Source organism: Budorcas taxicolor, chromosome 4 (genome assembly GCF_023091745.1).
Source record: "Budorcas taxicolor isolate Tak-1 chromosome 4, Takin1.1, whole genome shotgun sequence".
NCBI classification, from domain to species: Eukaryota; Metazoa; Chordata; class Mammalia; order Artiodactyla; family Bovidae; genus Budorcas; species Budorcas taxicolor.
Genome location: NC_068913.1, coordinates 69852109 through 69879099, shown reverse-complemented (window position 1 = coordinate 69879099; position 26991 = coordinate 69852109). Strand labels below are relative to the sequence as shown.

At 42.4% G+C, this 26991-nt stretch overlaps 1 protein-coding gene across 1 annotated transcript in view; it reads right to left on the bottom strand.

Moving 5' to 3' along the window:
- The window catches only part of JAZF1 (JAZF zinc finger 1), a 331735-nt gene extending 307957 nt beyond the window's left edge, over positions 1-23778 (bottom strand). Inside the window, exon 1 of the mRNA XM_052638820.1 lies at positions 23664-23778. Within this exon, the coding sequence (XP_052494780.1) occupies positions 23664-23778 (115 nt within the window). The remainder of the gene's footprint in view (positions 1-23663) is intronic.
- Between the last annotated feature and the right edge of the window lie 3213 nt (positions 23779-26991).

The window sequence follows — 26991 nt, the reverse complement described above, 5'->3', positions numbered from 1 at the left end:
ACCCACCAGGCTTCCCCATCCCTGGGATTCTCCAGGCAAGAACACTGGAGTGGGTTGCCATTTCCTTCTCCAATGTGTGAAAGTGAAGTCGCTCAGTTGTGTCTGACCCTCAGCAACCCCATGGACTGCAGCCTTCCAGGCTTCTCCATCCATAGGATTTTCCAGGCAGGAGCACTGGAGTGGGGTGCCATTGCCTTCTCCGCAGGGAGGCCTGGCATGCTGCAATTCATGGGGTCACAAGGAGTTGGAGACGACTGAGCGACTGAACTGAACTGAACTGAATGGCTTTCGGTCTGGGACCAGCCTTCCCTGGCTGAAAGCCAGCCAGCTGGTCACACATCCCTAGGTGCCAGCCACTGCTCTGGGCCCTGGGAAAACCACAGTGCGCTTGGCTGTGTGTCCCCACCCTCCATGAGCTCACATGCTGGTAAAGGGAGCCAGTGAAGAAGCAAATACATAAATAATAATTCCAGTAGAGGTTAAGTTCCACACAAAATTGAACTGGGTAATGTGATAGAATGAGGAGGACATGCAGGTTGCTATACTATCTGAGATGGAGAGAGAAAGCCTCGAACAGCTGTATCTTGAATGATAAGGAGACAGGGATGGGACAATCTAGAGAAGTAACTTCGGGCAGGGTCGAGGGGAATTCTGTACTACCATCACACAATTTTTCTGTAAATCTAAAATGGCTGTAAAAATCATGATGCAATTTTTTAAAAAAACCTAAAGAGAAACATAGGTGGAAGGAGCAAAAGCAAAGAGCTTGAGGCACGAAGGACACTGGTGTGCTGAAAGGAGAGGATGTGAGTGTGGTTGCAGCGTGGTTAGCACACAGGAGGGAAGGACACTGGATCGGAGAAGCAGCAGGTGTAGGACGTGGTGAGACCTGTAAGTATCATAAGGCATTTGGATATTCTCTTGTTGGAAAGGGGATGCTGATAAGCAAGGGGGCTTGATATGACTGACACTTTTGAAAGATCATGCTTGCTGCTGCAGAGGACCAGCTTTAGGGGGCAGAAGAACTGACGCAGAGGCAAGGAGACCAGTTAGGAGTCTGCAGCATTGGATGACAGTGGCCTGGAGTCTCTGCTGTCGGGCTCCTCCCTGAATCCAGTAAAGAATCAGTTACACTTAATGAATCGCATCCTTCCTAGTGTGTATGAAAGAAGAGTGAAAGTGTTAGTTGCTTGGTCATGTCCAACTCTCTGTGACCCCATGGACTGCAGCCTGTCAGGCTCCTCTGTCCATGGAATTCTCTAGGCAAGAATACTAGAGTGAGTTGCCACTTCCTCCTCCATGGGATCTTCCAATCCCAGGGATCGAACCCGGGTCTCTTGGATTGCAGGCAGATTCTTTACTGTCTGAGCCACCAGGGAAGCCCACTTAATGAATTGCATCCTTCACAGTGTACATAGAGCTTACTATACTATATATTACAGAAAAACTGGGAGTCTTGAATCTTAGACTTCACTTCTAATGCCTAAACAAGTAAAAAAAAAAAATTTTACCTAAAGCCCTGATACTTCTTTTATATAAAACATCTTTAGGAAATAAAATCCTTTGGCTTTAGAAGCTCTTTTAGCTTAGATTGTGATCTTTTAAAAGCAGCTACTTTGAGATTTGTTTACAATGGCAGAAAGCAGAAGTAATAGAACAATGGGGTGATACTGCCCCCAAGGTGGTGAAAATTGGATCTCCAGTAGGGTTGAGGAATCTCACTCTTTATATATAAAGCACACATAAATATATAGTACAGAACCAAAGATACAGTATATTCATGGTATTAAAATTCATGGGTGAAAAGAATAGGAGACAATGTCAGAAATAGTTCTGAGAAGGGGCTTCATGAAAAAAGGGCTGAGAAACACTGATTCACATGAACACCTCATCCAAAACAAAATTCAGACCAAACCCCCATGATCACTCTCTATCCCCTTACCCTGCTTTTCCTTCCCAGCACTTACCGCTAGCTAACATGACACACACCATACGATGGTGGTGGTCTATCTGGGTCTCCCACATAGAATGTAGGGTCCAAGAGAGCACAGGCTCTGTTCACGGCTGTGTCCGCAGCACTCAGAACAGGCACGTGGGCGGTGGGGTTGAAAGCACACTGTTGGATCAGATGTTCCCAAAGGTTCCCTCTCCTGTGATGTTCTCTGATTCTAAGATGCCTTTAATAGCACTGTTAGCCACAAAGCATCATTTTTTGATCCACCCCAGGAGGCCATTCCATGCATACCAAAATCATCTCGTAAGAATGTGGTCCCCTTTATGACCCCCTCTGCCCAGGGCCAGCTGTGTTTTAGAAAGTCATTGGTATATTTATCAAAGCAGCTCTTCAGTCAGAAACACCAGTGTAACAGAACCTCCCGCTGCATCAGGTGATGATGAACAGATGACAGGATTTATGAAATTATCAGCAAGATATGGACCTTTATGACTCACATCCAGCCTCTACTTGTCAAAAGAGAGATCTTGAATTGTCTGGGAGTTTCTCGGAGAAGGAAAAGTTCTTGAGCTATCTATATACCACAATAGGCATAGAACCAAAGCATTTTTTGAACTGGGAGAAACCTCAGAAATTATCCACTCCTGCAGCAGAATACAGTTTCTGCTCTCAAAGTCCAAGTAGAAATTCTGATTACTTTCTAATGAGTGACAATGGACAGGTTTTTAACCACTCTGCAGCTCAGTTTCTTCATTTTCAGGTGCATGCCACAGGTGAATTAATTCATGAACACACTCAGAACAGCAGCAATGCATAGGGGCCTATAACATTCAACAAACATTATCCATTCTCACTATAATCAGCTTTGTGATTTTCACTTTTGTTAAAGCTTAAAAAAAAATCCTTTAAAGAAAGATTTACCCAACAGTTCTAATATGTCGGGGAGAAAAACCACTAGAGTTCTACAGAAATTTGAGAGCCCCAAGTAGCACTCCAAGAAGGCCAGCAATTAAGCCTAATGCACTTATTTTACTCCCCAATAAATGGAGACTCAGAGTTGAAGTGAATGGTCACAGTCACACTAGGAACCCCATCTCATCTACTGACCCTCTTGCCCAATGTTATCAGGTGCCTCCTCATTTTGCAGAAAGGCCAGAATGTGTGTGCCAATGGAACTGCACTACTGTCACAGGAATGAGGGGTCACAGGTGACATGCAGAAACCAGAGTGTACAAAACGGAGCACTTGGCCTTCACAATCAAGGATGTTCACCATGTCCTGCAGTGCAAAGCAGGGAGTCTCCCCGTGGAATCCCTAATGGAGGCTTATACAGCCCCTGCTTGACTATTTCCAGAAAATCCTTTGCTTCTCCTGGTAGCCTTTGCTACTGACTAGCTCCAGAAGCCAGAATTAGAAGCAGTATGCAGCTATCTTTTATTCTTGAGGACTCTCACCATTCCTAAGACAGTCAGATGAAGATTTTGGAGTCAACTTGACAAGGTCAACCTTACTTAAGGTTCAGTAATAATAAAAATAAAATCGACCTCACAGCCTTTCTGAAAAGGTCAAAAGAGATAAAACTTTCGATTGTGTTTATTAGTCCCCAGCACATCGTTGGAGCTCAATAAACTGTAAATCCAATTAACAATTATTATAAGTACCCACTCATTAAACCACGAGACTATATGTCAGCTATTCAATGGAAAGGCAAAATTCTCAAAAGCAGACTTACTTGCTGATCTAGGGCAGGTACCAGAGAGTTGTCCGACATAGTAAATAGAATTGTAATCCTTAGGTCCTGCTGGGGGCTACATGTGCCAGCATTTCTGCAGCGACAGGGAGTCATGCAATCAAGTTCATACCAATGGAACAGAGTGCAAGACAGGTTATCCTTGGAGCCTTGGGCCATAACACTTTGTATGTGCCCTGACCCACACTCTTTTCCTTTCCTCCAACATGAACACAAAGGGTCATTTTCAGGGAAGGATCCCAGGGAACACAACGTGTACCATAAAAAAGGGGAATAGATGTGGGAGAGCAGAGAAATAAGATGGAACACAATGCCCTGAAAGACTATATGGAACTGAGCAGCCTGCAGGTCTACCCTTGAATCCTTATGTGAAAAAGAAGCTTCTTGGACCCTAATCTATGGGATGTTGGGCCTGTTTGTTATAATGGCTAAGTCTTTATTCTGAGTGACCCCTCACTGGGAGCAATGACTCAGCCGAAAATTTACAATTACTTTTGATCAGGCTGAAGGGTTTCCCAGGTAGTCCAGTGGTTAAGCCTCTGAGCTCCCAATGTAGGGGGCATGGTTTCCCATCCCTGGCCAGGGAGCTAAGATCCTGCAATGACCGCACAAGCTGCACATTGCGGCCAAAATAAATAAAGTTCAAAAAAAAAAAAAAGATCACAACCACCATCTGAGAAGCAACTCAAAGGACAGGAGTTAGAAGAATATTAGAAAAAAAACCTTATAATTTCTATGGCTTCAAAAGTCTTTATTTCAAGGCAAAATGTGAAAGGGAAAAAAGAATGACTGTTTTTAGTAACATTTAATCTGGTCCTCAGCGATCAATGCAAAGAAATAGAGGAAAACAACAGAATGGGAAAGACTAGAGATCTCTTCAAGAAAATCAGAGATACCAAGGGAACATTTCATGCAAAGATGGCCTCAATAAAGGACAGAAATGGTAGGGACCTAACTGAAACAGAAGATACTAAGAAGAGGTGGCAAGAATACACAGAAGAACTGTACAAAATAGAGCTTCACGACCCAGATAATCACGATGGTGTGATCACTCACCTAGAGTCAGACATCCTGGACTCTGAAGTCAAGTGGGCCTTAGAAAGCATCACTACGAACAAAGGGAGTGGAGGTGATGGAATTCCAGTTGAGCTATTTCAAATCCTGAAAGACAGTTCTGTGAAAGTGCTGCACTCAATATGCCAGCAAATTTGGAAAACTCAGCAGTGGCCATAGGACTAGAAAAGGTCAGTTTTCATGCCAATCCCAAAGAAAGGCAATGCCAAAGAATGCTCAAACTACCACATGATTGCACTCATCTCACACACTAGCAAAGTAATGCTTAAAATTCTCCAAGCCAGCCTTCAGCAATACATGAACCGTGAACTTCCAGATGTTCAAGCTGGTTTTAGAAAAGGCAGAGGAACCAGAGATCAAATTGCCAACATCTGCTGGATCATCAAAAAAGCAAGAGAGTTCCAGAAAAACATCTATTTCTGCTTTATTGACTATGTTGTGAAAAATTCTGAAAGAGATGGGAATACCAGACCACCTGACCTGCCTCTTGAGAAACCTGTATGCAGGTCAGGAAGCAACAGTTGGAATTGGACATGGAACAACAGACTGGTTCCAAATAGGAAAAGGAGTACATTAAGGCTGTATATTGTCACCCTGCTTTTTAAACTTATATGCAGAGTACATCATGAGAAACGCTGGGCTGGAAGAAGCACAAGCTGGAATCAAGATTGCCAGGAGAAATATTAATAACCTCAGATATGCAGATGACACCACCCTTATGGCAGAAAGTGAAGAGGAGCTAAAAAGCCTCTTGATGAAAGTGAAAGAGGAGAGTGAAAAAGTTGGCTTAAAGCTCAACATTCAGAAAACGAAGATCATGGCATCCAGTCCTATCACTTCATGGCAAATAAATGGGAAACAGTGGAAACAGTGGCCGACTTTATTTTCTGCGCTCTAAAATCACTGCAGATGATGACTGCAGCCATGAAATTAAAAGACGCTTACTCCTTGGAAGGAAAGTTATGAGCAACCTAGATAGTATATTCAAAAGCAGAGACATTACTTTGCCAACAAAGGTCCGTCTAGTCAAGACTATGGTTTTTCCAGTGGTCATGTATGGATATGAGAGTTGGACTATAAAGAAAGCTGAGCCCCGAAGAATTGATGCTTTTGAACTGTGGTGTTGGAGAAGACTCTTGAGAGGCCCTTGGACTGCAAGGAGATCCAACCAGTCCATCCTGTAGATCAGTCCGGAGTGTTCATTGGAAGTCTGATGTTGAAGCTGAAACTCCAATACTTTGGCCACCTGATGCAAGAGCTGACTCATTTGAAAAGACCCTGATACTGGGAAAGACTGAGGGCAGGAGGAGAAGGGGACGACAGAGGATGAGATAGCTGGATGGCATCACCGACTCGATGGACATGGGTCTGGGTGGACTCTGGGAGTTGGTGATGGACAGGGAGGCCTGGCATGCCACGGTTCATGAGGTTGCAAAGAGTCGGACACGACTAAGCGACTGAACTGAATTGAACTGAATCTGGTCCTTGGAGCTAAAGGCTTCATGGTAGAAGATACATGTCTGGATACAATTGAGTGGATATCGGTTTAAGTTCCCACATCATAAATTTAGTGTTGCTGCAGAGAGGGGACCAGAAATGAAGCCTTTTGGAAGCTGAGGGTTTAGTGAGGAGAAACAGAAATACTAGAATAACAATAATGGAATGCTGTCTGTAGTACCTGTCATGGCAGATAATAATAAAAGCATTATCAGCTCATATTTATTCAATGTTTAACATGTTCCAGACCCTGTGCTAGGACTTGCCACTTACTTAACCTTCACAACAGCCCAACACAGTAGATATCACATTTCCCACTTTGCAAATGAGAAACACACACATTAGTAAGTTGCCCCAAATCAAAGAGCAGTCCAATCAGAACCTGAGGTGTCCAATACCAGTGACCACTCCCTCAGCCACCAGAAGGTGTGATGTACAGTGGGAGCACGGGGAAAGCAGGCTCCAGACTAGCAGGTCAGCCCTTTTCCATCCTCTGTGATGCTGACTCAGAATCGGGGGAAGAGAAGGAGCACCAGATCCACCCTACAATGCAGTCCCAAAGCTTTTCTAAAGCTCTGTGTGCTGGCAAAGGGCACCACAGGAAGTGTTCTCAACCTTCAGATCCTTGCCAAACAGCTCAGGAACCAAAGAGAAGCACAGAACATTGGGCCACCCAAATTGAAGCCTTTGGATTAAGTTACTTTCAGAATGGAAATGGAGTCATCCCTAATCAGGAGAGTAGATTCTCTGTTCTCTGTTTAAAATCATTTAACTGCATCTAAGTATTAATTTCTCCATGTGGAACGCTTATTCCTTCCTCACTTGGGAGTCCCAAGGTATGCCTCCCATGATCTCTGGGAGTAACTTCCTATTCAGTATTATTTTATAATAATAATAATATTATTATTATATTTAATTATTAGTACAATAATTATATTTAATTATGATTATAATAACTATTATAGTTAATTATAAATTATATTAAATTATATTTAATTGTATGTTTAATTATTATTTAAATAATCATGTTAATTATATTACTTAAATTAATATGTTGAATATTGTGTTTAGATTAATTATATTAACCATTATATATTATTATTATATTATAATATATTAAATTATTTTAATAATTAAATTATATTTGTTAATTATTTCATTTAATTATATATTTTATATTTATTATAGTTCTTATTAATTAAAATAATAATTATTATTTTATACAGTATTACAATCATTTTGGGCTTCCCCAGTGGCTCAGATAGTAAAGAATCTGCCAGCAGTGCAGGAGACCTGGGTTCAATCCCTGGGTTGGGAAGATCCCCTGGAGAAGGGAATGGCAACCCACTCCAGTGTTCCTGCCTGGAGAATTCCATGGACAGAGAAGCCTGGAGAGCTACAGGCAAAGAGTTGGAAATGACTGAGCGAATAACACTTTTCTTTCACATGATCATTTTAGGGAAAATTTATATTCCTCTCTATACTAAATGTCAAATGCTTTTGGATATTTTCTATTTCTGATAAAAGATATCTGCAAGAATGGATCACTGTTCACTCACATCTACCCTCGTCCCCTTAGGGATGAATAAATTTCCTTTCCTATCAGCTCTGTGCCTGGCCATGTGACTTGATTTGACAGTGAAATGTTTACATTAGTATTTCCCCATATGATGAAGAAGAAAAAAACAGTAAAAAATATCTATTTTTTCATGGTACAGCTACATAAAATACTACCTTTCAGAATAAAAAAAAAAGGAACTGATGGTGAAATAATATCTTCAGGCTCACGGTCTATATAATCTCCCTCAGTAATTGTTTGTCCGTCAATATGTTTTAAGTTACTGCTGTCAAGACCATTCTCTCCTCTCTTTACCCCACGCCCCTCTTTCTGCCAACATATCCACTAAAATCTATTTAAGATTTCACAAAGCTCCAGAAGAAAAATTTTTTTAAATCCATAGGTCCCCAAAGTTTGAAAACGACACCAAAGATTATTATTTTTTTTACTGCATTATGATTACTGATAATCCTTATGTTCACTTCTACTCCAAAATAAAATAGCAAACATTAAATGAATTCTACTAGTCAAAAACTTTTATTTCAACACAGACTGCAAAATGTAAATAGAGCTTTTAAGTTTAAACAAATAGCAAACTAGATCTGAAGAGATATAGAAGCCAATTAGGGTTTCCTAATCTCTACAGGGTTTTGTAAGTGGAAATGGGATCCTTGAGCCATTTGGATGCTACAAAAAGCATAGTGGAAACTATAATCATAATAAAGCTACACAACATTCCACACCATCATTGCGGGCTGGGATTATTTTAACTCCTTCTGGTGACACTGGTTGACACAGGTCAGCATGCTAAGTCCCCTGACAACTGCTCTTATCCCTCCTTCACTCTCTTTCCCCAGACACCCGGATGGCTTGTTCACCCCCTACTCCATTTAGGCCCACATGCCTCCCCCTACCTTATCTCAAACAGGCCTCTCAGCCTCTCTCTCCAGACTCACTGTATTTCTTCACAGCATCATGACTGTTTGAAATTATCTTATGTGTGTGTTTTGTCTGCTTCTCCCATGAGCACAGACTTTAATTGTGTCATACCCGTATATCTGCTACTCATAAATATGTATCAAATATAAAAATTGAGAGTTTTACCTGCTGCTGCATGAAAATGCAAAAAAAAAAAAAAAGCATTTAATTACTTACCAAGTCAGGTTGATTGTTGGACAAAAATCTTTCAAGACTTGGAATTCTCAGGGGAGGGAGAAGGAACATAACTAGAGACCCTCAGTAATAAAAGAGTTGCAAACCACTTTTAAATTCAATTATTGATAAGTCTCAGAAGCCTGGACCAGCTGCTTAACTATATCAGATCCCAGCATACTCTTCAAAGGGGAAACCCAGTGGAAATATATGCTACAGGACTGAAAAAGATTTCAGTCATTGTCAGATACCATTTAGGAATTAAGTATTTTAAATGTCTTCTCCAATCAGTAAACAACTCAACTATTGCCACTCAAGCTTCTAAAATAAGGCCTATCCTGGGACTTTCCTGAGAAGCTTCCAGTATTTGCATATGTAAAATTTCAAGAACTATTATTAAAGAGATGCCACTTAACAAGAACATGGCATTTTGTTAGTCCTACAGTCATGTTCTTGGATTTCTTCATAAAAGCCCTACAAATCCCCTTTCAAATCATTCACAATAAACCATCACAAAAAGTACATTCAAAGCCATCTTTTGTTTTTCTATTGCTTACTTAGTACATGAAAAAATTATGTTTTCTGTTTACATACTTAAAATCTCTCTAGACTCCCAAACTGTCTTTTCTCCCAAAGAAAAAATTGTATTTATCAAATATGGAAGTCATTTTTCTAATCACATGATCTAACGTCTCAAAAACTTAGATCCAGACAAACAATACTAAATTAAGGCTGGTATATTTTGAAACAGCAAGAATTTGTGTGTGGAATGTTTTAACAGCTCATGGGTTCCGACGACCATTCAGTATGACTTATTCAAACACAAACCAAAACTCTACCAGGGAAATCGAATTTCATCAAATATCTCAAAGTAAAAACGCTTAACAGAGAACAGAAATATATAAGGGTATTTGAATTCATCTTCTTCCACTGTATTATGAAAACAAAGAGGACATTAGAATCTGAGGACTGTGGTATTGGGAGCACCATCATGTATATAAGAAAATGGTACAATCCTATCAGTATTAACATTTACGGAGGGCTTACTGATTGCCAGGCCCCTCAAATGCATGTTTTTATTTAATCCTCATAACAGCACTCTGAGATAAATACTAATTTTCCTCATCTCACAGAAGCTGAGGTCTAGAGAAACTGAGTAATTTGGCTAAGGTCACGGAGGCAGCGGGACTGGGGCAGCACCCTGACTATCCTACAGTAACGCCTCCACACAGCTCCCCCTAGAGACAATGAAGGGAACTCACTGGAGAGCTTTCTTTTCAGAATTCTGCAGTTCCAACAGCTACCGTACATGAGTGGTATCTCACTGGTTCTTGGCTGCTAAGTCGCTTCAGTCATGTCTGATTGTTTGCGACTTCAGGGACTGCGGGCCGCCAGGTTCCTCTGTCCATGGGGATTCTCCAGGCAAGAAATACTGGAATGGGTTGCCATGCCCTCCTCTAGGGGATCTTCCTGACCCAGGGATCAAACCCTTGTCTCTTATGTTTCCTGCATTGGTAGGTGGGTTCTTTACCACTAGTGCCACCTCATTACACTTTGAGATACATACTATTACTCCATTTTAAAGAAAATAAGGTACAGAGAGATTATATACATTAATACACTTTCAGGAGTAAAGATCATTTTTTTTAGAATTTGGTATAAAAGAAAAATTTTTAATCACATTAAAAAAAATAGTCAACCATTTCACACTTCCTTGCTGGAAAGAATGGTCTTCAAAGTTTACTCTGCATCACAGCATTCAAATGTACTCCATTATAAACACAGGGCCCATCATTACCATCTCCGTGCAATGCTGTAGTTTTCTTGCACAATGTTTTAAAACTCATCTATATTAGTTACAAACATTCAAATGTAAGTTTCACATAAAAATCTTAATTCCTAATTTCCAAAAGCAGCAGTAATAATAATAATAGAACCTGCTGACAAAGGGCCTGCACTCTAATGTGGTAGCACTTGGCTGCAGGTCAGTAGCAGCTGCCTTTTTAAGTGAAGCAAGATCATGGCATCCGGTCCCATCACTTCATGGCAAAAAGATGGGGAAACAGTGGAAACAGTGGCTGACTTTATTTTAGGGGGCTCCAAAATCACTGCAGATGGTAACTGCAGCCATGAAATTAAAAGACGCTTACTCCTTGGAAGGAAAGTTATGACCAACCTAGATAGCATATTCAAAAGCAGAGACATTACTTTGTCAACAAAGGTCCGTCTTGTCAAGGCTATGGTTTTTCCAGTGGTCATGTATGGATGTGACAGTTGGACTATAAAGAAAGCTGAGAGCCAAAGAATTGATGCTTTTGAACTGTGGTGTTGGAGAAGACTCTTGAAAGTCCCTTGGACTGCAAGGAGATCCAACCAGTCCATCCTAAAGGAGATCAGTCCTGGGTGATGTTAAAGCTGAAACTCCAATACTTTGGCCACCTGATGCGAAGAGCTGACTCATTGGAAAAGACCCTGAGGCTGGGAAAGATTGAGGGCAGGAGGAGAAGGGGACGACAGAGGATGAGAAGGCTGGATGGCATCACCAACTCAATGGACATGAGTTTGGGTAAACTCTGGGAGTTGGTGATGGACAGGGAGGCCTGGCGTGCTGCAGTGCACGGGGTCGCAAAGAGTTGGACATGACTGAGTGACTGAAATGAACTGAACTGAAGGGCTCTCCAGTCTGCCAGAGTTGCCCCTACTCCAAATAACACCGAACTTGGTCAGTTCACTCATATGCATCCTGAGGGCATCTGAGTTCGAGACTCTTAGTCTCTCTAGTTTGAGCATGTCTGCTCTAACTACATGCTTGAGTTGGTATCACGTCTTCATATTGACCTACATTAAATGCCTGCCTCCAATATAACTAAAAAGTACATCTATTAAAAAAATTACATCTATTTGAATGACCCCCCCCCACACACACAAATCTACAGTTCTTTAAAAGTCTGATTCCTTTCTCACACTCCCTAACCCTCACAATGTTCATTATTTCAAAAGCCAACGGGTTCCCAACCTTGGCAACATATGAGAATCAACTTTATGAAGCTCGCACCCAGACCACCTCTGGTTGAGCTCACCAGAAGATCTAGGGGTGGAGCCCAGGCATCCTTATTTTTTCCAGGTTCATGCAAGCGATTCTGCTCCTGTCGAGCACTACTTACTTAAACACTACTGCTATACAGGTGTGACTTATAAATCAATAAGACTGATTTCCACAGGTGAGAATCACTCTCATCACTTTACGTAACAACATGACGTAAATATTTACGATGCTATCATCTTGTCTGGAGTGCTGCAGTCCATGGAGTCGCAGAGAGTCGGACACGACTGAGTGACTGAACTGAATAGTTTTCCCAGGTTTTGACAAAATATCATTTCTTTATTCTAACATCCAAAGTGAAAGGCACATATGATTTAACATCTCTTGACCAAAATTTTTGGTCTGATATTCACATACTTTTCCAGCAGACCTTTTGGTGTGGGTCCCTGAAAGTGTGGGTCCCTGAAAGTGCTAAAGTGAGGCCAACATATAAATGGGAGTTTCCAGCCCTAGCAGAACACTGAAACATACTAACGTAAATCACACACTGTCAACCACTGTGTTGAGTTGGTGCCAAACTCCAGATATCTCGGGTCAAAAATATTCTATCAAAAGACCTATTTGATAAAGATCTAAAATCTAAACTAGCTATAGACTCCATGGGGCCATGAAACACCTGTGTGACACCTGCTGGCAGTCCTGAAGAGTCTCAGTCCGTAGACACACCGGCCTGTCAGACACCCCAATAAGAGATGAGGTCAGCACAGTCAGAGGGCTAGAAAAGTTCATCTGCAACTTCAGAGGTGATGATTTTCCATAATATATATTTTTGCTTGATACCAGAGGGAACATGGGCATAATTTATGCTTATTACCAAGATATTCAATTTGCTTAACAGTAAGCTGTACAAATACGTCTCTCCAGATACCCCTGCTTTTTGCCATTTCTTAAATAATTATGGCATGTATTGAGAATCAGGCAGTTAAAATAGCATTCGAGAAACTTTCACTGAATGAGTTAGGCAAGAAAAGAGAGTCTTCCATTTTCAAGCTCAGATATGCTCCTGCATCAGCCATCTGAGGTCTAGTGTCACAGTAACGTGACCTACAGTGTGCCCTCTCTGTAAATGCCACCAGCGAAATGTCCAGCAGGGAGGGCTGGAAACACATGCCAAGACGCCAGGCTCTTGATTCACAATGTTCATACAGCCAGGTCCGATTAGGTATGATTGGTCCAAACAAACTTTTAAAATAATTCACATGAACATAATGACAATATTTTAATTTTGAAAATCTAAAGTAAAAGAGATGTTTACAAGTGTTAATAGTGTTAAATGGTGTTTGAAAAGAGTCTTCTACTCCCAGATAAAAAGTATCAGTAAAGAAGAGAAAACGGGTTAGTATCTTTAGACAATTCAGTAATTATAATCATTTTAGAACTGCCAAGTTATTGTTTTCATTATTGTTACTGGGATGCTCATGGATCCTCCTAACATTTTCTTAGAAGCCTCAAAACATTTCTGTTTCTACCAAAAGTAGTATCTCCCCAGCCAACCAAACAGTTCCCTTTGGAAATGCAGCCATTCTGAATGTTAAGACACTTAGGTATACAAAAGCCTTCTATTAAAATGCAAATATTTTATAAAAAGTCAGTTTATAAAGAGCAAGTACTAAGGGATATGCAGACACCAGAGAGCAAAGCTTGCCCCTCCCTCCCCTGAGCATTTTACTGGCTGTGTATATTGCCTGCTGGGTCATTTGGTCACTGTCTTGGTCTGTGTCTTGCATCAAATGGGACTAATACCTAACTTCTAGACAATGCACATAAAGCAACTAACCAGTGACTCACTCATGGGGTGCTTAATTCTAGTAGATATTGTTACTACTTTATGCAAATAAGATTGTCAGAACTGTCCAAGTGGATTCAGGATTCAAAATCCAGTTCTGTCCAGCTTCACAGTCCCAGCTTCCCCCACAACCCCTTCTACCCCACCCCCACCTCCTTTATACTAAACCTCTCAGGCAAAGATGTGGGAGGGATGCAAGATATACTTTTGTCCTAGCATTGTTTTAGCCCTAGAATGTTCTAGGCAACCAAATATTGTAGGTAAAGCAAACAATGATACAACTAAACTTCACAATATCCTCAACCTGGAAAAAGACTAACCAAGTTCAATATCCAAGTGTAGAAATAAAGAAATGGATTTTCTCTTCCAATTTCCTTAATATAAATTATCCTAGACTAATTGCATAACTGGTGTTTGTGTATATCATAAACAAATACACATGAACAAATAAACATGTAAGTCCTCACAAATGCACCCCTCCAGAGATGACAGTCTTCAAAAATGTTTTTCACCGCCAAAGTTACCTTCGAAACTTATTATTTCTATAGTGCGTGAGGCAAAGTACATGGGTGGTTATCACCAAGTATGGTGCACATAATTCTGTACACTCACTGTAGTGACATGAGCCCATACTACACCACAAAGAAAAAAGGACCAATTATAAAGATGCTATTGTTTATTTTTTAATCTTATCAAAATAAGCATTCTAGTCATATTTCACCAGTTAAGGTAATCAACTAATAAGGTACTATATTTAATTTCCAATTAGAAGGCAGCACTTCTGGGAAGAAATGTCTAATTCATAGCTTGCTACGACAGTGAATTAGATATTCTATGAAAATTGTTTAGAACAGTAATGATTCTCTATCTGGTACCAAGAAACATCCAAGTTTTATGGGGTCTGCAGATTTAGACTCTGTTTATGAAAAAAAAATGCAACATCACAAATAAAAAATGCTTAGAAAAGTGATTATTTAGATTAAAAAGTTACAACAAAACCCCAAATTTTAAAGCTGACCTTACCAATACATCACAAAACCAAGATCCAGAAAAAGAATCCACTATGTGAATCTGAAACACTGCTGTAAATACTTCTTTTGGGCTGCACACTCTGATTACTTCTCATATGACAATGATTCATATTAATATCATTTCTATAAAGCACAAACCACAAACATGGGTGATCAAAATGTATTTTTAATTATTGATAATTCAGAAAAGTTACTTTCAGCCTCATAGGTCCGTTTTAATGCCATATAAATTTTTAGGATTGTCGTCAAATTTGTAAACACCTATTTCTTTCACATGTGAGCCGTAAGAGTTCAGGGCATTCCACATCTTCTAGTGCATTGTCTGAGTTTAAATATTTTTTGTTTTGATAACAGTAATGTTTGTTGTCACTGGTGTGTGTGTGTGTGTATGAGTGTGTGTATTCAATTGAAGAACACAGAATTCTCATTAAAAAACATGGCGCAGTTATGAATGTGTATTTCCATTATTGGGTATATTCTTAACAGAACTTCCTTATCAAATATACTTAAATAAGAACTGAATCTTTTACTTTCAGTTTTATACATCTAATAAGTAGAAGAATTTTCCAGACTCACTTCTAGCTCCAAACCATATTCAAACCATGTTTCCACCAGCAGACGTCATGGTATAGACTCATGCTGCAATACTAACTCACCCCTACCATGTGGACAGACCCCAGGTGAGCTGGAACACTGGATGCCATTCCTGGGTAGTGAGTCTTACCCTAGGATGGCTAGGAGTAACTTAACTAAAGAAAACTGTGAGCTCAATAAATACATTCCACTCAACCAAAACTAAAAGTGTCTGCAATTTAAATCTTCTTTAGCTGTATCTCAGAAACACTCTAAACTCCAATGTCACCAAAGCCAAGAAGAAATGTCATAGAAGGGAAGTCAGAGTGGAAAAGGGTAAGCTACCTGCAATTAAAATTTTATGCATTACAAAATTTACAAATTATGATGCTATCCATGAATGCATGCCTGTGAACACTGGTATAGGGTCCCTCCAGGCCCCTGGAAAGGTCTAGGTGGGCCCAAGCAATGAATGCAGAAATGGTAAAACATGTATTGTACAAATGAGGGGCCCTGGTGCTTGCAATTCATGAGCTTCACAATGAATCAGTCTCTGTGGTCCCCATTATCATTCATCATTTATCTCAGTCTGTACATGTCTGATCTCTCCAAATAAATTTCAATCCATCAGAAACAGGAAGTACAGTCTTAAGTACTATACACAGAAAATAATCAAAAATGTGGTAATCCTATCCACAGTGATCTAGAGAATGAATATATTATATACACATATAAATACACATATGTATATATGTACACATATGTGCAGTGTATATACACACACATGTAAAAACACATGTATCATTTATATATGCATTTGTATAATGTTTTATATATACAGCATTTATCTATACATTATGTATATATGTTAATTATATATATGCATAATATAAAAGAAAGAGTGAGTCTTTTCAAGTTAACATGGTATCCAGATCTTGTCCTCTCAAGGAAGTTTGGCTCAGAAGAAAGTCACCATTAGAGCCTGGCAAACAAAGAACAGGGCTTCCCTGAGGCCGATGGGTGAGCCAGGCCATCAAGAGACTTTCAATGCTCTCTGGTCCTGGACAGCAAGTCTGTAGTTACTGACCCAAAAGAGGCACTTTGACTCCTGCCAAAGTGAAAAGAAAGTTACTGGGAAGACTTCATTCTTAAAGAGAATATATCCATTAATCTGTTCTGTGCTTGCAGCCGGACTTTAAAAAAAAAAAACAGGTGAAAACTACTGCAAGATTATAGTGCTTAGTGCAAGAGGAAAACATAATTTTCTTTCAACTGATTTAGCATATTAAAGGAAAGTCTTTTTAAAAACAAACTAACTTCTGACATTTGCAGTTTTGAGTCTCAATTTCTAAATAAAACAATGTTTGCTATTCCACACTTTAGCCAGATCAATATGGCTAACAGAACAAATCTATTACCCTGTCATGAAACGAAATGTATTATCTGCAATCCAGGAAGTATTTCTTCAGTAGTACCCAGGCCACGTCTGCACTCTTAAGATCTGAGGGCAAGGGTAAGGATGTGGTGGGAAGAGAAATTTAAGGACATGTAGCCTCGGAGAAGGCAACGGCAATCCACTCCAGTACCCTTGCCTGACAAATCCCATGGACCGAGGAGCCTGGTAGGCTGCAGTCCATGGGGTCGCAAAGAGTCGGACACAACTGAGCAACTTCAACTTCACTTTTCACTTTCATGCATTGGAGAAGGAAATGGCAACCCACTCCAGTGTTCTTGCCTGGAGAATCCCAGGGACGGAGGAGCCTGGTGGGCTGCCGTCTATGGGGTCACACAGAGTCGGACACGACTGAAGCGACTTAGCAGCAGCAGCAGAAGCAGCCTGCCAGGCTCCTCTGTCCATGGAATTCTCCAGGCAAAAATACTGCAGTGGGTTGCCATTCCCTTCCCCAGGGGATCTTTCCAACCCAGGGATAGAACCCGGGTGTCCTGATTCTGAGCCACCAGAGAAGCCCAGGATATGGTTCTTGTCTTTAAGAAAAAACTAGAAGAAAGGGAGGATTTTTAAGGGCTTCAACAGCATTATGTCCTGTCTCTGGGACCTTAGTCTGAATCTCAAGGCTTTTGGCTTCTAGACAGTCCTAGGAAAGCCCCTCTCAAGTGTCACCAGCCTTCTCCAGTCTGGAAGCTTCTTCCCTGTCATCAACGAAAGAATCAGTTTTTCTGAAAACAGCTGTCAGTTTGCTCTTCTAGAATTGTCAGGGTGGCAGATGTCACCAAAATGTATGCACTGTAAAGGAAACTAGTTTCCAAAGAATATGGGAGCTTTAGTTAGTAGGTGGTAAGCAGAGGTTTCCTGTCTGTAAATTTCAGTCACATATCAGAAAAGGGACACTAAAAGAAACAATCAGAAGCTTGTGAAACTTACAAGTCATTATGTTCCCTAGCAATGTTTTTATAAAGGGTGGTTTGACTGTTTTCAGGAGACAAGTGGGCAAATGGAAAAGCCACTGAAGACAATGCTTTGGAGAAGGCCAGGAAGCGTTACAGTGAGGGGTCCCCCACTGTGTGGTCTGTGCACATGGGTGTATGCACCCACTTGTACACACACAAGCACTTAAAACTTCCCCCAACTATCTACCTGGGACCTTCTGGTGAACCATAGGAGGGAATAACAGGGCATCTTGCCACCAAGCTACAGGGTGCAGGCAAAGAGCAGGGCAGGCAGTGACAAGACTTTCATTCATTCATTCAGTCATTCCTTCTCCCCACAGGAAAGGCCCTCGTGGGAACGTGCCCACAGGCCCAGGCACAGTGCCTCTTTCTAGTCTTGCATTTTTTTCAAATAAGTGCAGGCCACAAGGAAAGGCCACGTTAGAAGCCGCTGGCCTTGACACCACTTCCCAGTCCACAGCGGCAACTTTTGCCAGCATCTAAAGTACCTCTGGCCACACAGAAGCACAAATGGCCAGAGGCCGCAACCCCAATGCTGGACTGTGGAAGGATGTCCCATTTCCCATTCTCAATCTGTCCTAGGATGAGTCTAGTGATTTTACATAGTTGTAGGTAGACACAACCCACATCCTACTAAACTCTTAATGCACACCTTCATAGAATTCCAACATACTTATTTGGCAAACACACAAAATGGCAAGAAACTGGGTGATGTATATAATTGAATACTACTTAAGAAAATGAGTACTTTACACAAATTAGCTCATGTAATCCTCATCAGCTACTCCCTGGGGTAGATGCTGTTACTACCTTCATTAGACAGCAGAGGAAACTGAAGCTCAGTGTGGTAAAGTCATTTGTTCACAGTCAAATGGCTGATAAGTGGCAGAGGACCATATTCAAAACCAAGCAAGCTGGGTTCACTATGGGGCCCTCATATAATCTTCATCTCAAGGGTTCAGAGTTACTTGCTAAAGGAGGAAACAAGCCACTTTGGTCTGGAGGGGCAGTAGGACCAGTACAGTCTAGTTCTTCACCTGTTTGGCAGCTTGGCACAAGGCCAGCTCTGCATACCTGTCTGAAATTCAGATTTCCGCTCATATTTACCAGTCATGGAAATTTAGGCAAATTAAGTAATTTTTCTATGTCTCAGTTTGCTCACCTATAAAACAGGGATAAGGGCTTGCTGCCTATCATACACTGATCTATTTAATATACAACAGTGCTGCTTTAAGAGAATGCAAATTTTTACCAAACTGTCCTAGGAGTCAAATTCTATATTGTTGATAATAACTACCTTATTTTTCTCTCTAGAGATTTTGATATTTATTAATCAGATGGTCTATGAATCTATCCTGTGAAATGAAGCAGCATGGATTTATTAGCCAGGTTTTGGAGATGAGGAAACAAGCAGAAACTCACAACAAGAAACCTGCTGACATTCAGGGTCGAGATCCACCAAGTCATAGCTACAGCAAGCCACTATTAGTCAATGACACTCCATCTCCTTATGGAGCCCCAACAGGAAAATCCCAATCAACAACGGCAAAGCTGAAGTCCCTAACATCTGGAGAAGGTTCTAAATAACCTGCTAGTTTAGTACTATCACAAGAGTAACTGAATCCAGTAAAATCCGTGTTTCAGTTTAAGGTGTGCAGGCTACCTGGGGCCTTTGCACTGTCTGTTCCCTCTGCCTGGACATCAGTGGTCCTTGGCTGGCCTCATGGCTAACTTCTTCACTTCTGTGAAGATTTTGAATCACCTATCAGCTTCACAGTAAGGCCTATCCTGACCAGCCAATTAAAGATTCCAACATTTCATATCCCAACCCACTTTAGCCTGCTGTAACAGGACTCTTTCCATACCACTAACCAGGATACTACATAATTCACATTTTATGCTGTCTACCTCCCACCACTAGGACACAAATTCCCCAAAGGTTGGGAAATTTGTTCACCAAAATATACCAAGCACCTAGAACTATACCTATTACAAATTAGGTGCTTGATATATGTTAATACATAAATAAAAAATGCAGAGGTACTTTTACAAATGTACCAAATAATCACATCTAGTAAGAATGATTTCTTTCTGAGACACTCCACAGCACTGGGGCACTGGGATGCACAGACCAAGCGAAGTCCCATGAGTCTGTGACAAGACCTTCAATGCTAAATTTAGTGCTCTTGGTGTTTCTATGATTTCTAGTTACCAACTCATCTTCACCTACCTAGGATGTGCATGTCAAGAGTGTTTCTACAAACTCAAGTATCTACTTACAGTAAGAAGCAAACAAATCTTGATCAGTTTTTTCCATCTCCAGGAAACAGAGCCAAGGTATGAATGAATTAATAGCGAAGCTGACATAGAAACACTTCACTGTTGCAGGGCTGTGTAATTTCTAGGCAATTTAAGTTGGTAGGAGGGTTTTAGTTGGGGTACTCAGATTGTACATGGAGACAGGTGCTCCAGGACTAGACCAGCAATGAAACACAAGGAAGACAACAGGACCTCAGGTGAGGCATTCCCCTAGGAGAAAGGAGGAGTGCTAAAACAGAGGAAGGGGGAATCACACTTTCTTCAGCTCTACAGCCCCAAATCCTAGCTAATGGGTGTGTGCAACTGGTTAACAAAAAGAGTTGAGTGTTTATCTGTAACAGCTACTTTGAACTTAATGCACTTAATCTGAACTAAACAATACAGTTATTATGAAAACTATGGGCCTTATACACCAAAGGCCTTGAAAACTCTCTCATGCAAGAAATATGCCATGTTCCCATCCATAAACCTTCATCTCATTACTGCTTAAGGATTCTGACTAGTGGTTAAATGGCAGTAACTCAGAAAGGTCCTCAAGATGAACCTGCCATTAGGCACACCTTTAATGCTCCTGTGATTTCTAAATAACATGCTTCTTTAAAAAATTACAGGTAATATTGTATCTTTTGATAATCTTTTCATGCATCTTTTTACTGTGGCCACTTGATGACAAGAATATAGAACTGGTAAATCAGTCATTAAAAATAATAATCTCTCTCCAAAAATATATAGACAACCACAAACAATAAATTCCACTTAAAAATACCTGTAGTATAGAACTTTCACCAAATGCTTTGTCTGATGTATTTTCACTCATGTCTCTTCATTGGAAGTGTATTTATATGATACTGCCTACTAAAACCAGATTGTTTTTATTCTTCTTGAAATCAGTTCTCACTTCTTTTTGCATATGGGGCTGTCTTTCAAAGTGAGGGGCTTCTCCTCACTTTAAGGTACAGAATAGTTTCAGCTGGTTTCTTCACCCAGGGAATTTTAAGTGTCTGTTTAACATTTACTTTCCATAAAGTTTTCTGGTTTCAAACTAGTTTCAAAGCAGAGTAATTGTCAGTAGTGCCCCAAAATTCACTTAAGCTATTGTTGTACATTTAACTGTTCAATATTTTCACAAAAGAAAAATACTAGCCCTTTGGAAGTGACCATCACTTAAAATTTAAATTTATAAAATTTATAGACTCTTAAAACCCTCTTAAAAATGTTTGCACAACACTAAAGACAATCTCTGCAAACTTAACTGGTGATTCACCAAGAGTTAGTTTCAAAATTTTCTGATTACAAACTTAAACCCTCAAATAGTTAACTGTCTTTAACACATTTTAATAAATGTAATTTATATTTCCTTTTAACTAGCTAGTCCAAGCAGGCAGGCAATGTGGAGAAATTATTACTTACATTATAGTTTATTCTAAAATAAAATTGCTAGTGAGTGAATGAGATATGCATTGACATCCCTCCCTGTTAGGAAATGTTATTTATATATTTACATTATATATATGTATATATATATAAAACTTTCTATTTATCATTGAAAGTAAGAGAAGCGACTTGAACTAATAAAACTTTCATTGTAACTTTGTATTACGGGACTTTAAGTATTATTTTAAACTACTCATCATGAAAAATCTGATTTATTCCTTAAGCACCTTGAGTTATGCCTATTCAATCATGATGATGAATCAGCAAATATGCTACTCCATTAAACTCCTGCTTTTAAGACTACCAAAACTTGCCTAGCTTTTCTGTCACACCTTTATCAGAGGAGATAGCGAAAGCTATTACACGGATGTTTTAGAACTTTGTAAGTTTCAAAACCTGGACAATTACCCATCCAGATTATCTTTTGAAAGACGTTCTACAGACATTTTCTATGAGTATTTCCCATTCTGGAGGTCCCATCATATACCCATTCTCAAGCAGCATTCAACGTTATTAAGCACGCACTGTGTGCACAGAAAGCATTATACTCGGAGAAGGCGCGTAAGGCTCGGCCTCATTTTATTCGTGTATAAATAGACAGCAGTAGTGATTTATTCTCTCAACTTTGTAGAAACGTGAGCAGCATCGACATGGATGAATCCACAGCATTCACTGGGAAATGATTTTCGGGGGGCAATTCACAGATTCTCTGGATTAAACAGCCCCGTTAGGGAACCACGCGGTCCCTTCACCATCCAGCCCACATAGAACAACTCGTGGGCGCCAGCCACACCTTCCGCAGGTGGATGGATCGGCCGAGCCACACGAACCCGACTCATCTCTCCTCGGAGGGGCTCCGGATAGGAGCGTGTAAATGTGTGCAAGCTCTTGTGCGAATTAAGGACTTGTTGAAAAGCCTCGGGGTCTTGGGAAGGAAGAGAAAGTCGCAGCCCCGCAGGGCGCCCCCTCCCCCGCGGCCACGAAGTCCCCTGCGCCCCGGGCGCTGCGCAGGCCGCCGCTGCAGATCCTCTGCGCAGCCGACGCACCTCGGGCCTAGCACCATTTGAAAGGCAAATCTCAGAGCCGAGGCGCATTTAAATGCCCGACCCCGGGTCCCCGGGGGATGGCTCTCCTGCAGACGCAGCCGCAGGGGCCTCCGGGGCGGCGCGGCCCTGGGCACTGGGCGCGGCCCGCGGGCGCACCCGGGACCTCTGCCCGCAGCGCCCGGGCATCCGCGTCAGGCCCGGGCACAAGCGGGCGCCCCCAGGCCAGAGAGCCCTGCTGCCGCCGTGGAGAGGGAGAGCGTCGGTCCTGCGCCCGCGGCCTCGGCTCCGGGCCCCCTCCCGGCGCACCACACCTAGCAACCGGCGCTGACAGGACGCAGTGGCGGCGGCGGCGGGAGGAGGAAGCGGAATGGCTGCCGCGGTGGAGCCACCCCCGCCCCCCCCCCCCCGCTCCCACCTCCCAGCGGCTGCAGCCGCCGCCGAGCCCTGACAGCTCGAGCCCGGGCGGAAGCGGCGGGCGGCGTGCAGCTCCCGCCCCCCGCCGCCTCTGGCCGCTCCGACCACCGGGGCCAACTAACTCCGCGCCCCTGCCCAGCGCCGGCCGGCCGGCCGCCCAGCCGGCCCCACCGCGCCCTCCGCCCGGCGCCCCCTCCCCCGGCGCCCGGCCCCGCCGCCGCATCTCCCCGCCGCCGAGTCCCTCCTCCCGCCGCCCCCGCCGCAGCGCAGCCCCACTCCCAAACACTTCACCGCCGGCGCGCACGCCCCGCGGAATCCCCCAGCCCGCCCGCCGCACCTCGGGGCTCCCGCCCCCTCCCCCACCCTGCTCCCCGCACCACCCCCCCCCCCCCGGGCACCTCGCGCCTCCGCATCCCGCCACCCCCAAACCCTGGGCTCGAACACACCCTCCCCGCCCCGCCGCCGCCTTCCTCGCTCCTAACCAGCCCTGGCCATTCTGGGGTTCTCGCCCGGGCAGGAGTTTCCGCACGCCGGGCACCCCCGCCCACCCCCGGGCCATTTACCGATGTGGTTGTCCTCGATGTGCTCGATGAGGTCGGCCAGGGTGGGGAAGTGGAGTCCGCAGCCCCCGAACCGGCAGGTATTGGAGAAGAAGGAGGCGGCGGCGATGCCTGTCATGGTGCTACATCGAGAGCCCCCCTGGTGTCGGCTCAGCGAGCGCCGGGCAGGCGGGCGGAGGGAGGGAGGGAGGCAGGGTGGGGTGAGGAGAGGAGGGGCTGGGGGAGGGGGAGAGAGGCGGGGTGAGGGGAGCGGAGAGGACGGGACAGAGGGAGAGGGGGCGAGAGCGATGGAAGGATTGCGAGGAGACCGGGAGGCAGAGGGGAGGCGGCGGCGGCGTTGGGAGCGGCAGGGGGAGGGTGGGGGTGGGGGTGAAGCCGCCGCAGCTGGGAGGAGGGACCAGGGCGCGCGGCAACAGCTGTGCGGCCCCAACCTCCGCCCCTGGACTGAGGCCTCACCTGGGAGCGCCTGCCACCAACTTTATCTCACTCGGCCTGCCCTTCACAGTTGGTAATACATGCAATCAGTTTGGAGCCTCCTTGGTTATGTATATTACATTCCTGGTATATATACATCCATTAATTACACTTACATCCCTTCAATGAGAACTTAGGGAGGTACCCGGGCCCCTGTCGGGGACATTTGTTTGCACCTGGCCACCTGCTAGGTTTGATACTGACATTCACAAAGGATCCAGGAAAAGTAATTGTGTGCACCTTACTCTTTAAACCTTAAAAAAAAAAAAAGCCCATTTTCTCTGGAGGATTGTACTAATTGATTTTAATGAAGTTTCCCTCTAGGCCAGAAGAAAATCTTAGCTTTATTTAAATTTCAAAATAGAGTGCTTGATTGTCAAGTGCATTTGCCTGTGTTTTACAAGTGTACCACGTGTGTAATATTCCCTGTTCCTTTTGGGAAAACAAAAACTAAAATAATTTCATTTCCCCAAATTACAATACCCCACTGCCCCAACTCAGATCTGCAAATTAACCCATGTGGCTTCCTGGGAGCAAAACTATCATAGCAGAAAGGATACCAAACTGGTTAAGGCTAAAAGGAGTAGAAAGAGAATCAAGGGACATATTTTCACCTAAAAGAGAAGAGATTCTCCCAGTCAGTCTAGATTACACCATTCTGTGAGTATTTAAACCATAAGGTGGACCACTTAAGCACTTAAAGTTGGACCAGGTAGCTTATCTGAAACCTCATTTTGCTAATACTCAATTACCTCCTTGTCCCCACAATTTTACTGATATTTTTACTTTTAAATATATTTTCTGATAGCACTTTTACAGGTGCCTATATATTATCAGCAGTTTATGATCTCACAGTGCATTTTTTCATTATGGAAGTAAACTGAATTTAGCATTTTTCTTTAAGACAAATTTCACTTATCCTCTGGTGCAGATACACAGAGAAATAGAATTCCTCTCTCCATAAAATAAACTATATTCATTTCTAGTGTATTTTCTAGTAGGATTCTTGATTTTTTTCATTTGAGAATTTAGAAGAAAGGCTCCACAAAATGTTTTACAATCTGAGAGTCACAGTGATTGAGGGTGATGAGTGCCCTCACCCGTGGCATTTCCTCTTTTCTGGCCCCTCTCTTCTTGTCTGCCAGCTCACAGGGTAACAAACTTTTGTTGAGATGAGAGTTGGGTTGAATGAGGTTGGGGCAGTTATGTGGTTAAAGTTCAGTTTGGTGCCAAGAATGATTTCCTGGGCCCGCTTGGGGGTGGAGACAGGGCCCGGGTGGGCCTGATAATGAGCCAGGGACCCAGTTGGCGGGAGACTGGAGCAAGGGCCAGACAAGGGTCTAAAGAGCAGAATTAGAATTTTGGCAGCTGTGCAGTGCATTCAGCTGCCCAATCTGGGAAGGCTTTTAGCTACAGCAGGCAGAATACACACCACACCAAGTACCACCAACAGGGCAATGCAATGCAAATCCTTCAGCCAAAGCGATGCCAAAACAGCTTCCCTCTAGAGATGAGTGTTTGGTACCTCCACCATGAGGCCGCATTTAGGAAGCACTGAGAGCTTTGGAGAAGTAGCATTTCTGTCCACTGGAGGGAAAACTGTCCATGTGGAATTATTAACTTTAGAGAGAGTGTGGACAGGCACAGAGGTAGTTCAGACAAGGGATCTCACAGCCGGAAAGTGCCAGAAATATGCAGGTAAAAGATGAAGGAAGGAGACGGGGTGTCATGAATGTTTAAGTCTCTACTGTTTCAGTATTCCTAAAATAAAGACTTCATATGCCAAATTTAATAAATAGAGTTTTTAAAATGGAACAAGCCAAAATAACCTGTAAAATGAATAAAAATGTTAATTTTTAAGATTAGAATTTTTTCTTTATCTATGGCAATCATTAATATTTTGTAAGGACTCAGTTTATTTTGCATAAAATAACCTACCCTAATTCTTCATGTATGAATTGAAGCTCTGCTTATATGACATACTGCCCATTCCATTTTTTAAAAATCTGCCCACTCTAGGCATTTCTGGCCTTCGTATTAGATACATAATCATAGTCTTTTAGATCTGGAAGATGCTCTGGCCAGCAGACTCACTGATTTTGTAGATGTGATAAACTGAGGTCAGAGGCATAGAGTGAATTCTGTGTACACACAGCCAACTTTCCTCTCTGTGTTCTTAATGCATTCAGTTAAGGCATCAATAAAAAACTGAAAGACAAAGATATGGTAATACAGACACACTTTTTAAAAAATGCCTTACAATGTCATACTCACCCTTATGTATTAGTTTGGCCAAAAAGTTCATTCAGTTAATGATTGCATTAACTGAAATCATTAACTTGGTGAAAATGAACACTGCATCTTTTATTTTTACTGAAAACAGACTTTTTGGCTAATCCAGTATTAGGATTTATAGAAATTTTGTTTCAAGGGTGTCCTTTCATATAAAGTCAGCCTAAAGGTATAAGAATATATAGAACAAACATTTCAATCTGTTGGGTCCCAGAGAAGATGATGGTTGATACTTACAAAAAATATTTGTCTACCTGATTTGAATAGTGAAGATAGTCAAATGAAAGGGACAGTAAGAGAACAAGGAGGCAGAAAGAGATGATGGTGATTGCAGACTAGAAGTGCTCTCTGGCTTAAGATCCCTTTCTTGGAAACCATTTGCCTCTCCCCAGATCTCTGTGCCTTTTGAAGTGAAGTGAAGTCACTCAGTCGTGTCCGACTCTTTGCGACCCGTGGACTGTAGCCCACCAAGCTCTTCCGTCCATGGGATTCTCCAGGCAAGAATACTGGAGTGGGTTGCCATTTCCTTCTCCAAGGAAATGAAGTGAAGGCCCACACAAAATGC